We start from the raw sequence: 15920 nt of genomic DNA on the forward strand, positions 1-15920 counted from the left end.
GGTATGTGCGTCTGTATCAAAAGCCTTACTAAAGTTGAGTTATATCATATCTATTGCTTCCCCTCAATCCACAAGGTTTGTTACCGTGTCAAATAAGGCTATTAAGTTGGTTTGACATGATTTTTCTTGACAAATCCATGTTGTCTGTTACTTATCACTTTATTTTATTCTAGGCGCTTATAAACTGATTGTTTGATAATTTGCTCCATTATCTTTCTGAGTACAAAGTTAAGATCTATAATTCCCTGGGTTGTCCTTATTCCCTTTTTAATAGATAGGTACTATATTTCCCCTTTCCTAGTCCCCTGGAATCTCTCTCATCCTCCAGACTTTCTCAAAGTTAATCGCTAATGGCTCAGAGATCTCTTCAGCTAATTCCTTAAGTATTCTAGAATGTATTTCATCAAGCTCTGTGGACTTGAAGACATTCTTAACTTGTTCTTTCCCTGTTTTAGCCTCAGATCCTCCCCCATTTATACTGGCGTTCACTATGTTAGTCATCCGATTACTGCTAACCTTTTCGGTGAAAACTGACACAAAAAAGGCATATAACACTTCAGCCATTGCTGCTTTTTCTGTTATTGTCTTTCCCTCCTCATTGAGTAATGATCCTACTTTGTCCTTGCTCTTCCTTTTGCTTCTATTGTATTTGTAAAATGTTTTCTTGCTACCCTTTATGCCTTGGTCTTTCAAATTTTGTCCCTATCTGCTTGTGTTGGTTTTATTTATAGTCATTCTTTGTAATATGACCTAGTTTCTACTTTTTAATATAACTCTTTTTGGAGTATCAGGTCATTAAAGATCTGCTGGTTAAGCCAAGGTGGTGTCTTACCATGCTTCCTCTTTCAAATGCATTGGAATAGTTTGCTCTTGTGTCCTTAATAATATCTCTTTAAAAAACTGCCAATTCTCCAGAATTCTTTTTTCCATTAGAATTCATTCCCACGGGAGCTTTGTTACCAATTCTCTAAGTTTGCTAAAGTCTGCCTTCTTGAAATTCCATTATTTTTATTGTGCTATTTTCCCTCTTACTATTCTTTAGATCATGAACTCTTATCATTTCATGGACACTTTTACCCAAGCTGCCTTCCACCTTCAAATTCTAAAACCAGTTCCTCCCTGTTTGTCAGAATCAAATCTAGAATAGACTCTCCCCTAGTCACTTTCTCCACCTTCTGTAATAAAATGTGTCTCCAATTCATTCCAAGAATTTGTTGGATAATCTGTGCCCGGCTGTATTATTTTCCCAACAGATGTCTGGGTAGTTGAACATCAAGTCCTGGCTTTTGGAAAATTTTGTTAGTTGTTTAAAATTTGTTCAGAATCTGTCAGCAAGCTTTACAGAAAATATATAATCATCATTTTGTCTTTTATACAAGCTTACTGTCCTTGATTGTAGTTTTACTGTATTTCTAATGTATACTGGAAAGTAACATTGACATAATGCAGAAGCTTTTCTTTTTTCCTAGCAGAAGATTTGGAGATTATCACTTCAGTGTTTCATAATCATTTCCTATGTACAGTAAAAACAAGAAATCTGAGCCAGGCCCAACCCAAATTTGAGCTTGGAATTTATACAGTTTGTATTGCCATCTGAAACAGTCTGCCTCACCATCGAGCACTTCCTGTTCTAAACCATTTCATGGCACTGCCCATATGTGTTGAAAGTCACAACAAGCTGATAATGGGAAGATGAAAGTGAGGAAGAAGAGAGCTGGGAAACCTGACTCCATGAATGAGAGTGAGGCACACACACACACTCTTGAAGTGGTTCTAAAAGTAACCAGCCATAATGGAAACAATGTGTAAAATGACTCACACTAGAAACATCAGACATCAGACATGATAATAGGCAAGAGACTGTGTTAAGTGAAAGAAGCATGTGACCCATTTGCTACTAACAGTGGGTGCCTCTATTCAGAAACAGAACTATGAAACAAGTAGAAAAAAAAATTACCCATTCCTGAAAAAATACTTATTTATGCAAAATAAAATTAGAATAGGATAGAAAAGAACAGAAAGGCCTGCAAGTAACATCCTACCTTTCTTTTATGTGTGAGTGAAAATGAGAGCTATTTTGTGAAGAAGAAATACTGCAGAGAGGTAACTACAGCACAATCTTGTTTTGCACAGTGATCTGGTTATAGGAGCCCACCAGGTATGTGCACTAGCCTCCACATATAATGGTTCATTTTTTAGCAATTGTTTTGCATATAAATTTTAAAAATGTAAATGTTTACTTTTATTGGTGAACAGCTTCCATGGCATCACATAAAACACAGCATTTCCCTACTACAGTACTAATATGACATTGTTTTAAACTTCTTGGGCCCAATTCTGCCACTCCTGATTAATGTGTATGCCTAAACATGCATTTAGCAGCCTAACTTTGGGCACCCAATTTTGAAAACCTAGGACCTACATTTTCAAAAGGGGTTACTGTTTCTAGGTGCCCAGCATGACATACCTCATAGAGGTCTGATTTCTGGAAGGTGCTGAGCAGCAATTATCTGAAAATCAGGCACTGTCAACAAGAGTTTGAAGTTGGATGCCCAAAATGGAGCCAGTCAACCTCGCTGACTACTTTTGAAATTCTTGGCCTTAATCTTTAAGTTTAAAAATTCTGGTTAATGATTTCAAATGAGGGTTTTGCTTTGTTTTTGGTTGTTCTCCATACTTACCACTTGCAAGATGCTTGAAACACTTTCCCATGACACTTCAACAATGTTGTCACCTCCATCAACCATACCTTGGTAACCCTGAGACAAGAGAAACATATTTTAGAAAACCTGACATGTCATTCTGCATAGTATTTTACTACTGGGGTGATGGGCATGTTGTACATTTATATATATATATATGCAATATGCATATATTTTAGACAGTAGTACTCTCCCAAGCTCCACCCACAACTTTAGCCCCACTGACATGAACCACAAAAATTATACACTATTCACAGTAAATTGTGTTGATGTTCACAATATGATCGTATGTGCCACTTGGTTCTAATGGGCTTCTTAAGCTCCCCCCTTGAGGTACATGAATGTACCCATAGGCCCTGTTGGCTCATGAGGCTTGGTGGTATCTCCCAAAAACCACTACTTGTGGCACTGACAGGAGTCATCGCTCTCAATAAACTCTGAGGATCTGTGACCCTCCATCTCATTTTTTTACATAAAGGATGAAAAAGTTAACAATACTGACAATTAAATAACTCTCACCGGATTGCTGAGTTAACCCTCCACTAAGATGAATGGTGTGGTTCATGCCTCTCACAGCTAGTGTTCCAGCCTCTCTGAAGGCTCATCTCTGCATCAGTTACATTCAGTTCATTTTTTTTTTTTTGAAGATTTCTTCACAACCATGACATCTAGAGACTTACTTATAAAAATTAAAGGTGAGATTCTGAAGAAAAGTGGCTTCAGAGAAGTGCCAGTATGGGATATACATAGACAGCTAGTCTAAGGGAATGGCAATATATCTGCTGTGCATTAAAGGTTACACATTCTATGATTTTTGAAGAACCATGAAGTACTGGGGACAGACCAAGGGGAAAGGAAGTGTGCTTATGGTCTCCACAAAGGAGAGAAAAGTAATTGTGACATTTATTATTTAGAAAGCATTATTTAAATACATTTTAAAGTAACGGGGAAAATCTTGAAACATCTCAGAGCAAAACAGAATCAAAAGCAACAAGCAAAATTGGATTACAAAGAACAAATGGGGTCAGACGCTCTTTTTTACACAACTAATGGTGAAGGAAATGTAGCAGAGGCAATGTACCTGGATTTTGGTAAAGCATTTAAAACTGTGCCTCAAAACCTAATTCAAATTGGCTGGGAAAATCATTGGATACTGTTAAAAGGCAATGTATCATGATGAGAAGAGGAAAGATGTCTAGTGGGAAGCTGTGGGGCTCAGTGATAATCTGGCTTCATTAATTCACTATGTAGTATTAACAACAGGATACTGACATTTGCAGATTCTAATTTATTGGGAAGTGCTGCAAAAGATGGTGAGAGGAATGAAATAAAATGTAATTTAATCTGGAAAAATACAAGCTAGTATATCTGATAGGAAAGAAATTTAGAGCTGCTATTCAACCTTGTGGACATTAAATTAAAAATGGATGCAGTCCAATATGGTAACAAAATTGGGCAAAGTGGCTTGTGGCTGCATGTGCAGAGTAATCATGCTATAGAGTGAAGAGTTAATGGTCCTTCTCTATAGGACTCTGGCAGGATTGCACCTCTCAGTCTGGGGAATCTGAATACTAAAAAACTGGGGCTGTAAATTGGAGGGAATTCAGAGAACAACAGAAATGACTGATTATGAGCTGGAGGGATTAATAATGAGGAAAGATCAAAAGCATAAATATTTTTTGTTTCACTAAGTGATTACTCAGGGAACCTGATAAGCCTACCAATGTTTAATGGGCATAAAAGGTTACAGATGGAGAAAAAAGTACTTAGGGTGACCCAAAGGAGTAATAAGATAAAATCAGTAAGAAGAAACTATATACTGTGTAAAATATTATGAGTATCATCCTGAGTGACTGTGAATTCTCTGAAGGGAAGTCTCAAATAGTTTATGGCATAGGCTCAAAAGGGAAGTGGTAGAAGCTTCTTCCCAAAGTATACTGGAGAAATAAATATATTTTAGGTGCAATCATGCAGTGGGTAAAGGAATAGACAGGCTTCATGAAAGGTCTTTCAGATGCTAATTTCTGTGATTTTTCTATGTTTTACTTACTCTTAGGATAGATCTAAAAAAGGTCTCTAGAAACTGAAGTAATTGGTAACACATTTCCCTCCAAGGTAAGCAGAATACTGGAAAAATGCATGTGTGAACACACATGCGTACATGCACATACACACACACACACACACCACAAAACCAGGTTTTCCTCAGTATGAATTAATTTAGACTTTTAATTTTGATGCTTTACATTTGAATCTGAGTAAAGTGCATCAAATCTCCTCACAGCAAGAAATACTCAGCTGCAGTCCAACTGGAGACAAGAAGGTTTCAACAAGTTATTCACGAACCAGAAGAGGTCCCTTGATCAGAAAGCAAAGAACCCAAAATATTCTTTATGTCATAATAAATATGGGACAAAAGGGTCTTTCCCCACTGGTGCTCAAGCTATCTTCCTTCACGCATAAATTCATATTTTATAAGGCTAGATGAGGCCATTATGCTCATCTGGTGTGAACTCCTCTAAAAGACAGGCCATAGAACCTCCCTGAATTAATTTCTGTTTGAACTAGAGCAGAGGTTTCAAAACTGTCGGAAGTCCCAACGGGGCTGCACTGAGGGATCAGGGTGAGGAGGGGGATCTGCCCAGCAGGGGAAGCGGGTGGGGCTCCATGCAGGAGGGGCACTCTTGGCTGCTGGGGCTCCATGTTGGCTTTCTGCCCATATCACGTCCCCAAAGCTGCAGCTGAACAAGCTACCTAGCAGCAGTTACTCTCCTCTGCTGAGGAGGCCAGTGGGGACTATGCAAGCAGGAAGCAGAAGGCTACACCCCATGAGTACTGACCCCTCTGTTGGATAGAACCCTCCCCAACCCCAGGCCTTCAACACCTAGGACTATGGGGCTCCTAGGTGCTTCCACAATACAAACAAACAATAGCAGCAGTAGCAGCAAGGAAAAACGTGAGGAAGTTGGCCTTTGGGAGCCACCATATACGTAGGTGTGGACACCAGATTCTTATAGTGTCCCACAAGACCAAATAGAATCCAACAGACTGCTCTATCTCAGAGACATCTAAAACTATCAGCCTCTATCAGTCTCAGAGGGTGGACCATCAAAACAGAGCCTTTGCCCCAACAGAACAGCTGCATTTGATACAAAGCAAGCAGGAAGGGGCAGACAAAAGTATTTAGAAAAGAACAAACGAGTTAGCAACTCCTGCTGAATTACTATTATACCAGGCTATTTTTTTTTCTATTTAGATATTCTTTTTTATTTAATTAGTGGTTCACTTGCTGAATGCTAGTGTTCAAGAAAGTGAGGAACCAATTTCACTGAGTATTAAGTCCATAAAACATAGCATAGCACCCACTGTGGAAGTTTTCCCACAGAGTTCTGCCAGTGTACACCCCTGTGTTTTCACTTCTACCCTGTCAGAAGTAGACTACCAATCAAGATGAATTATGTAAAATTCTGTGGTTTAGTGATGGACAAACATCCACCAGGGACTACATGTCCAATCCTGTAAGATGCTGTCATAAGGTTTAAAAGGGATTATGAGGGTTTAAAAACCTTAGTACCTCTCATTATGAACTCAATACCTAACAGGATTGAGTCCAAAATGAGAACCACTAATTATCACTCATCTCCAATTAGTGATTATACCAAATTTAATTCCTGGAGTTCAGAGGTGAAATATTAACCTAGCCTCCAGAAACAATATGGTATTTTTAAATATATTTCTATCTCTCGGAGCTAGAGCTTTCACACCTTGATAAAAATAAACTCAGCAGTATTAATACTTTCTGTGAGGACAGAATGCTCTTCTGGTATCAATCCAGGAGGTGACTGACTATATTTTTTTTTTTTTTTTTCCTCTGTCTTCACGTACAAGGTCAGCTCCCAGACTGCTGCGCTGGGCATCACAAAATGCGGAAGAGATGGCCAGCCCTCTGTGGAGATAGAGGCGGTTAGGGACTATTTAGAAAAGCTGGACGTGCACAAGTCCATGGGGCCGGACGAGTTGCATCCGAGAGTGCTGAAGGAATTGGCGGCTGTGATTGCAGAGCCACTGGCCATTATCTTTGAAAACTCGTGGCGAACCGGGGAAGTCCCGGATGACTGGAAAAAGGCTAATGTAGTGCCAATCTTTAAAAAAGGGAAGAAGGAAGATCCTGGGAACTACAGGCCAGTCAGCCTCACCTCAGTCCCTGGAAAAATCATGGAGCAGGTCCTCAAAGAATCAATCCTGAAGCACTTGCATGAGAGGAAAGTGATCAGGAACAGCCAGCATGGATTCACCAAGGGAAGGTCATGCCTGACTAATCTAATCGCCTTTTATGATGAGATTACTGGTTCTGTGGATGAAGGGAAAGCAGTGGATGTATTGTTTCTTGACTTTAGCAAAGCTTTTGACACGGTCTCCCATAGTATTCTTGTCAGCAAGTTAAGGAAGTATGGGCTGGATGAATGCACTATAAGGTGGGTAGAAAGCTGGCTAAATTGTCGGGCTCAACGGGTAGTGATCAATGGCTCCATGTCTAGTTGGCAGCCGGTATCAAGTGGAGTGCCCCAAGGGTCGGTCCTGGGGCCGGTTTTATTCAATATCTTCATAAATGATCTGGAGGATGGTGTGGATTGCACTCTCAGCAAATTTGCGGATGATACTAAACTGGGAGGAGTGGTAGATACGCTGGAGGGGAGGGATAGGATACAGAAGGACCTAGACCAATTGGAAGATTGGGCCAAAAGGAATCTGATGAGGTTCAATAAGGATAAGTGCAGGGTCCTGCACTTAGGACGGAAGAACCCAATGCACAGCTACAGACTAGGGACCGAATGGCTAGGCAGCAGTTCTGCAGAAAAGGACCTAGGGGTGACAGTGGACGAGAAGCTGGATATGAGTCAGCAGTGTGCCCTTGTTGCCAAGAAGGCCAATGGCATTTTGGGATGTATAAGTAGGGGCATAGCGAGCAGATCGAGGGACGTGATCGTTCCCCTCTATTCGACATTGGTGAGGCCTCATCTGGAGTACTGTGTCCAGTTTTGGGCCCCACACTTCAAGAAGGATGTGGATAAATTGGAGAGAGTCCAGCGAAGGGCAACAAAAATGATTAGGGGACTGGAACACATGAGTTATGAGGAGAGGCTGAGGGAGCTGGGATTGTTTAGCCTGCAGAAGAGAAGAATGAGGGGGGATTTGATAGCTGCTTTCAACTACCTGAAAGGGGGTTCCAAAGAGGATGGCTCTAGACTGTTCTCAATGGTAGCAGATGACAGAACGAGGAGTAATGGTCTCAAGTTGCAGTGGGGGAGGTTTAGATTGGATATTAGGAAAAACTTTTTCACTAAGAGGGTGGTGAAACACTGGAATGCGTTACCTAGGGAGGTGGTAGAATCTCCTTCCTTAGAGGTTTTTAAGGTCAGGCTTGACAAAGCCCTGGCTGGGATGATTTAACTGGGAATTGGTCCTGCTTTGAGCAGGGGGTTGGACTAGATGACCTTCTGGGGTCCCTTCCAACCCTGATATTCTATGATTCTATGTTAACATATAGTACAGCGGGTACCCATACTAAGTAGTACATTACTCCATGAGCGATGGGTTTGCTTGCAAACCAACATTCTACTCAACATGAGTAAAGGCTATTCCAGATTAACTCCAAGAGTGGACACTCTTATCCTGCAATAAAATTGCCTTATTCCACATTAGCTAATCCACTCTGGAAGTGCATTACACTAATTCAGAATAAGGCAGTCTTATTCCAGAATTTGGGTGTCTACACTGGGAGTTAATCAGGAATAATTTATCTGCTTTAAATTTACACCCTATTTTATTCCAGATTAATGTTCATGTCTAGTCAATCCTTAAGGATGATAGAATTGTTAGGGGGAGTATTCCCAGATACTTGAACCCTGAATTCTCATATTCCTTTACTGCAAATTTAGAATACAGCTTCCAGGACTAAAATCAACAATTTAGGAGTTTCCAAATGCCCTTGCTTTTGGGGGATCAAAATTGTGCTCTTATTCATTATTCTATAACAACTGCTAATTTTCCTTATACTCTGGGGTCCATTTTCCTTTGGGTTATTATCAAGCAGCACAAAGTACTTCAAAGAATTGTATAGGGCTCATTAAATTAATATCTGTTTACACATATAGTAAAACATCTCCATAAATAAACATGCTGCGATAAAGGAGCTCAATCCTATTCCACAGCCAGTTTGTTCTTGCCCAGTTCAAAGCTGTGCCCATTACAGCTACATTTTGCCTGAATGTTGGGCTACGTTTTGCCACAACTGCAGAGTTCTTGACCCTGCAGAAGAAACTAGTAAAGAGGATGAAACAATTTTATGTGGCATCAGAGGAAGCATTTATGGGATGGACTGCCTTTGGCTCATCAACTTTAATAGGTCAGGCTGAAAATTTCAAGGCCTTTAATTTCACCAATTGGCTCTAAACAGAAATATTTTTAACCCTCAGGTTTTTGGTGGTGTTTTTGTTTTGTTTTGTAACCTCCCAGAGCAGCTTCACTCCACCAGAGAGGTTGATCACATCATGGAACAGGCCACCCAAATAACCCAAGAGAACTTGCTTCAATACAAAAACAAACCACCACTGATCACACTCCTCAAACTGGAACCTACATGGGGTATCATCAAACAATTATAACCCTTACTTGATGTGGATGATACCCTGAAAGAAATTTTTCCCAAAACCCCTCTTCTAGTCTTCCAAAGACCCCCCAACATCTCCAAGCTCAACATCAGAAGCTCCCCAGAGGCTAGAACACACCAATTCAGAGCGGTACCACATACTGCCAGAAAAACAGATGGAAAACCTACAGACATCTCTCTGCTATAATGATCAATACCCCTACATGTGTCTATCATGACATGTGGTGTACCTCATCCAGTGCATCAAATGTCCTAACAGCTATGTCGGTAAAACTAGACAATCACTGTGCTCTTTAATGAGCTCATCCAGAAAAATGATAAAAGACAAAAACACCCTATCACCCATAGGCGAACATTTTTCACAATACAAGCTGACCTACCAGTACTCATCCTCAAAAGAAACCATCAAAATGCAAGCCTTCAAAATACAAGCAGGAGAACTTAAACTCATAACTTTCCTAGACACTAAAAATCATAGTCTCAACAGAGACACTGGTTTTATGGCTCTTTACAACAATTGGTAATCTACTAGCCCTTCTTTGTTCTATGGACTGTAGCAGTGCTAATTGACCACTTCATTTTAAGTGGTTTCTTGCAACATGCATTAACCCCGTATGTTTAATGATCTTGTATTTAGCTGTGACACTGTGGTTACCTTTTCCAGACCTGAAGAACAGCTCTGTGCAGCTTGGAAGCTTGTCTCTTCCACCAACAGAATTTGGTCCAATAAAAAATATTACCTCCCCCCACCCTTTGTCTTTCTCTGGGACCAACATGGTTACAACAATACTGCAAACCGCATATTTCTAAGGCATTTGTATGCACCCATGAAAGAAAAACGACTGCGTGATTAATCAACACCCAAATCAAAGAAGAATAACTGGTGACTGCCTACAGTGTAATGTTGAAAGGGTTGAACTAGAAGCAGATCTCTCTCTCACAGGCATGTCCCCTACTCACAACGAATCATATGCTCCTGTGTTCCAGACCTACACAAGTGTAAACAAGATAGAATGTTACTCTCTGTTGGAATCCCTGCTCTGCTAGAGTAACTCCATTGTACATCAATATTCACCTCACGCAACTTCTACAGATTCATGTCTTCAAACTGTAGTAATTAATCTGTGATTATCCCCAATTTGCCTTATCCTGGAAGGCATTAACAAAGCTAAAAATTGCAGAATATCAACAGTTACATATTTGAGTGTATTAAGTGGTCTACTAAAGTATGACAGAATGCATCCCTGTATTCACACCCTACATACCATTGTAATAATTTTTGTATAAAATATGCCTTGTGAGGTATCACTGGAAAACTAATAACTTGCTGGTCAATAATATCATAATGAAATGTGTGTGGCAACATTATATGCAAAGTTATGAATTCCCCCTGAATAAAATTAGTTGCACATGTTCAAACCCACTAGCCCTGATTAGGCAGGACTGGTCAAGCAGGTCTTAAACTAAGGAATGGGTGTTTAACTCAATTTACGTATAAGTTGTAACATATAACAGTGTCTTCAGACAACAAGAGGGGGAAGACATATAACAGTGTCTTCAGACAACAAGAGGGGAAAGACAGAAGACAAGGAAAATCTGCATTTCAGCAAACAGAGGTGAAAAGAAACAAGGTGCAAAATCTTTCACCGCCCTCCTTTATTATTTGAATGAATTTTACCTAGGGCTTGTCCTCAAGAAAATGCATTTCAAAGGGTGACTGAACTATAAAAGTAAGGGGCAAAACCGCTCCAAGTTATCTCTTCCTATCCATCTCTCACTCTTTCACCAAAGAAGGCAAAAGAAACCTGCCCATTTGACTTTGGGGAGAGATCCTGACCTGAAGTTTGGTCAGCCCTGTTGCTGGAAGCATATGGTAAGAAGTTCACCTTGAACCAAATCTTGTTTGTTAAGTTTAGGAAGCATTTTATCTTTATTTCTCTTGTAACCATTTCTGACTTTAATGCCTTATACGGGTACTCGCTTAAAACGTATCTCCTTGAAGTTAAATAAGCTTGTTTTATTCATTAATCAAAACTAATCCAGTGTTATGTTTAAACTGAATTGTGTGGGTAACTCCATTTAGGGTAGCAAACTGTTGTTTATTGATCCCCTTAGATGGGAAACAGACCTAATAACTGCACTGTCCAGAAGAGGGCTGGACAGTGCAGCTTATACTTTTTGGGTGGGAAATTTGGGACTGGGCATGTGTTGGGGTCACCTGCAAGTGGAACTCAAGGCTGCTGGAAGTCCGAGAGTAGCTGGTGTTTGCTGACAAGCTGCTGGGGCCAGGGTTGCTGGACCCGGGCTGTGGCTATACACAAACACTCAGAGTGTAACCTGCATACTGTTTGTGAGAAGTCCAGGTTGGGAGCTATAGCAGGAAAGCACTGTGAGGCACCCCAAGCTGCAGGGCAAGGGTGACATAACGCCTCACTGGTCTGGATTGCACCCCAGAATGTCATATAAAGACGTATTTCAACATTTCTGGTCAATTTAAGAACAGGTTAGTCTTGGAAAGGCATGGAAAGTGAATGAATGTGAGCAGTCCTGAGGTAGGAACTCCAGGAGAAGCCAAGACTGAGAAGGCTTGAACTGAACACTTATCCTATTAATTTAAGGGTAAACAAAGTCAGGAAGAGGGTGAATTTTTTACTTCCCAGTGTGAGGATGATCCTCCAGACGCACAGACATGACATGGGGGGGTCTTACGTGCCAGGCCCTTACTTCTATACTCCCTGCAGCAGGGAAAAGAGTGTGCAGCTCAACATCCATACATCACACTGATCCTCAGTTGCACTTTGGACCCTTTATGACTGCTGTAGCCTGGCTTGAGTAAGAGAATCCTTCACACTGCTCTACCACAGGGTAAAGAGAACAGCCATACAGTCCATGTACACAGACACACCAGGGCAGGACAGTAACACAGGAGCTTTAAGCCATCTTTGCATACGGCTTCTTGACTTGCACTCTGTGTATTTTGGCTGCACCCAAGGATCTGCCCCTAAGGCTTCAACCCCAACGTCTATCCACTCTCACTTCCCCATATCATCATGATGCAGGACCCAATCCATACTTCACTGCCAGTCATCCATTAAGTCATACAATAGGGGTAGCAAACCATGCAGATTGCAGACATATTAATTTCAAACCATGGAGGGGCAGGGAATGAAGGGGTAGAATTAATATTTTCCTATTACAAAAAGAGAATTGGTATGCAAATAAGCAGAGCACTGTGCTCCAGAAATCTTTTGTGCTGCGCTGCCACAACAACCAACTTCTGAATACGTGGTGTGCTCACTAGCTTGCCAATTCCTAGAATCCCCTTGCAACTCACAGCTAATTTGTAGTCCTTCTGACAAGGGTTTAGATTTTGAGGGGGCAGAGTAAGAAGTTCTTTGGCTGTCTTTCTTGCAAGCTAAAATTGTGGAAAGCTTTTACCATATTTAGCCTCAGAATAACCTACATCATATTTCATAACATAGTCGAATTAATTTCTGCATTTTGAAACAAAACTTTGAAGTGTCCAAAATACCAACATTTGCTTGATGGTTATTTTTCAAATAGCTGTTCTTATTTTTTCTTTCAACCCTAAACTCATGTCCTTTTTAAAACTGCCACAGACTATTGGATAAACCATATGTACACATTATTCTGAAACACATATAAATGTATATGTTGCTTATGTTACTATACAAACTTCAGTGAATGCCTTACGCCAAGTAACTTTTACAGCTTAATGTGCCCAGCATTAGGAATAGCTTACATTAAAAAACAAAAGCAAAAACAAACAAACAAAAAAACTCCTTTACAATGTGTTTTATAGCTCTAGTGTCTGAACTCCGAGTATAAACAGATATGGATGAAAATGAATAAATAATCAAGTTTAAAAATATAAACAGTGTGTTAGGTAAATACAAACTAACAAATGCTGTATTTTCTAGCACTTTTATAATTAAATTTGGTTTATATGACAAACTAAAATCACCTTTAATTAGCAAAACTGCATCCCACATTTTAGCCTAGGTAAAATGTTTATTTTGGTTTATAAACTTCTAAAACGTAAGAACAGAAGAACAGCCATACTAGGTCGGACCAATGATCCATCTAGCCCAGCATCCTGTCTTCTGACAGTGGCCAATGCCAGGTGCTCTGGAGAGAATGACCAGAACAGGCAATCATCAAGTAATCCATCCCCTGTCACCCACTCCCAGCTTCTGGCACTCAGAGGCTTGGAACAGCTAGTGCAAGGGTTGCATACCTGACCATCTTGGCTAATAGCCATTGATGGACCTAATCTCCAGGAATTTATCTAGTTCGTTTTTGAACCCTGTTATAGTTTTGGCCTTCGCAACACCCCTTGCCAATGAGTTCCATGGGCTGTGCATTGTATGAATAAGTACTTTATTTTGTTTGTTTTAAATCTGCTATCTATTCATTTCATTGGATGACCCCTGGTTCTTGTATTATGTGAAGGAGTAAACAACAGTAGCTTATTCACTTTCTCCATACCAGTCACCATTTTATAGATCTCCCCTCTTAGTCCTCTCTTTTCCCAGCTGAACAGTCCCAGTCTTTTTTAATCTCTCCTCATATGGAAGCTGTTCCCTACCCTTATTCATTTTGTTGTCCTTCACTGTACCTTTTCCAATTCTAATAGATCTGCTTTTGAGATGAGGTGATCAGAACTGCACGCAGTATTCAAGGTATGGGCAAAACCATCGATTTACATAGAAGTATTATGATATTGTCTGTCTTTTTATCTATCCCTGTGGTTTTCAACCTGTGGTCCATGGACTCCCTTGGGGGTTCACGGACTATGTCTAAGCGGTCTGTGGAACACTTAGACTGAAAACTGACTGAACAGAATTCAACTATATACACAGACAATAGACTTCCAAAGGAGTCCACACCTCCTTTTCAATTTTTTTAGGGGTCCACAAATGAAAAAAGGTTGAAAGCCACTGATCTATCCCTTTCCTAATTGTTTCTAACATTCTGTTCGCTTTTTTAACTCTTGCAGCGCATTCAGTGGATGGTTTCAGGGAACTGTCCACAATGACGCCAAGATCTCTTTTTTGAGTGGTAACAGCTCATTTAGACCCCATCATTTTGCATGTATAGTTGGGATTATGTTTTCCAATGTTCATTACTTTGCATTTATCAACACTGAATTTCATCTGCTATTTTGTTGCCCAGTCACCCAGTTTTGTGAGTCTGTAACTCTTCGTAGTCTGCTTTGGACTTAACTATCTTGAATAATTTTGTACATCTGCAAAATTTTGCTACCTCACTGTTTACCCCTTTTCCCAGATCATTTATGAATAAGCTAAACAACACTGGTCCCAGTACAGATCCCTGGGAAACACAACTATTTACCTCCCTCCATTCTAAAAACTGACCATTTATTCCTACCCTTCGTTTTCTGTCTTTTAACCAGTTACTGATCCATGAGAGGACTGCCCATGTTATCCCATGATTGCTTTACTTTTAAAAGCTAAAGGCTTCTAAAGGAGAACTGATATAATGCCAACATACAATACAAATGGGCCCTCTGTTTAAAAGGTTTACTGTATTCCAATATTCACATACTTTAAAGTTAAAATGTATCTCTTTATTAAATCAGAGTACAATATTGGCATTTTCCTGTAACATTTACATAAATAGTTTTCTCCTTTTGATGTACACGTATATGTCTTTCAAATTTCCATATCCCATGCAATTTGAATGTAACTTCACTTACAAATACATCAATCACAGACATAATATTTCTGATATTTGGAAAGAAGTGGATAGGACTTCATTGTGTAGCCTGTCAACTGCTCCCCTTAGTTTGCAGAATAGGAAAGACTGTCCAGCGGCTATAGAACCAGCTGCAGACTACTCCTGTCATGTAATCTTTCTGTGCCTCAGTTCCCTATCTGTAAACTGGGAATAACACTACTTTCCTGCCTCACAGGGGTATTGTCAGAATAAATACCTCAAAAGTTGTAAGGTGCTCATACTAGAGTAAAGGGGGGGGGGGGGCTAGATGAATACCTTACAGAAGGTATTCAGGTATAGATAGACAGGTCATTGCTGCATAATGCAAGGCCTGATCCCATCAACAACCACAGCTAAGTCTTCTCAATATTCCCAACCCCTTGCTCTTGTATGCAGAAAAGGTCTGGAACCAGAACTCAAACTTCTATTTTAATTAGAATATCATCTCTTGGTCATTACCAGATAAATTACCTTTCATGGGCAAAAAAGGCTTTTGGTGTAACAATAAGGAACACCATGTGTAACATTTTGAGTTTTTACACCATTAAAGTCCACGTGAAATTCCACAGGAACAAGGACATACACATGCAAAAATCAAATACAGACTGAATACAACAGGAAAACTAACCTCATAGATAAAATATACTTTAGCTTCTACGTAGATTCCCATACGCACTACTGCACGTACCGCAGCATTCATACCTGGGAAGAGAAAGTGAATTCATTTATTACAAAATTATGCAAGGTTATCTCAATTTTCTAATATTAACTTGAAATACCTTTGTCTA

General features: G+C 40.0%; 1 protein-coding gene across 6 annotated transcripts in view; it reads right to left on the minus strand.

The window, feature by feature from the left end:
* The window catches only part of PFKP (phosphofructokinase, platelet), an 85121-nt gene that overhangs the window by 51519 nt on the left and 17682 nt on the right, over window positions 1–15920 (minus strand). For all 6 annotated transcript variants that reach the window (XM_073334465.2, XM_073334467.2, XM_073334466.2 and 3 more), the window contains exons 2-3: window positions 15761–15834; window positions 2682–2759 (exon numbers count right to left, since the gene is read on the minus strand). In XM_073334465.2, coding sequence (XP_073190566.1) covers window positions 2682–2759; window positions 15761–15834 — 152 coding nt within the window. The remainder of the gene's footprint in view (window positions 1–2681; window positions 2760–15760; window positions 15835–15920) is intronic.

The sequence above is a fragment of the Lepidochelys kempii genome, chromosome 2 (genome assembly GCF_965140285.1).
Source record: "Lepidochelys kempii isolate rLepKem1 chromosome 2, rLepKem1.hap1, whole genome shotgun sequence".
Taxonomy (NCBI): domain Eukaryota; kingdom Metazoa; phylum Chordata; order Testudines; family Cheloniidae; genus Lepidochelys; species Lepidochelys kempii.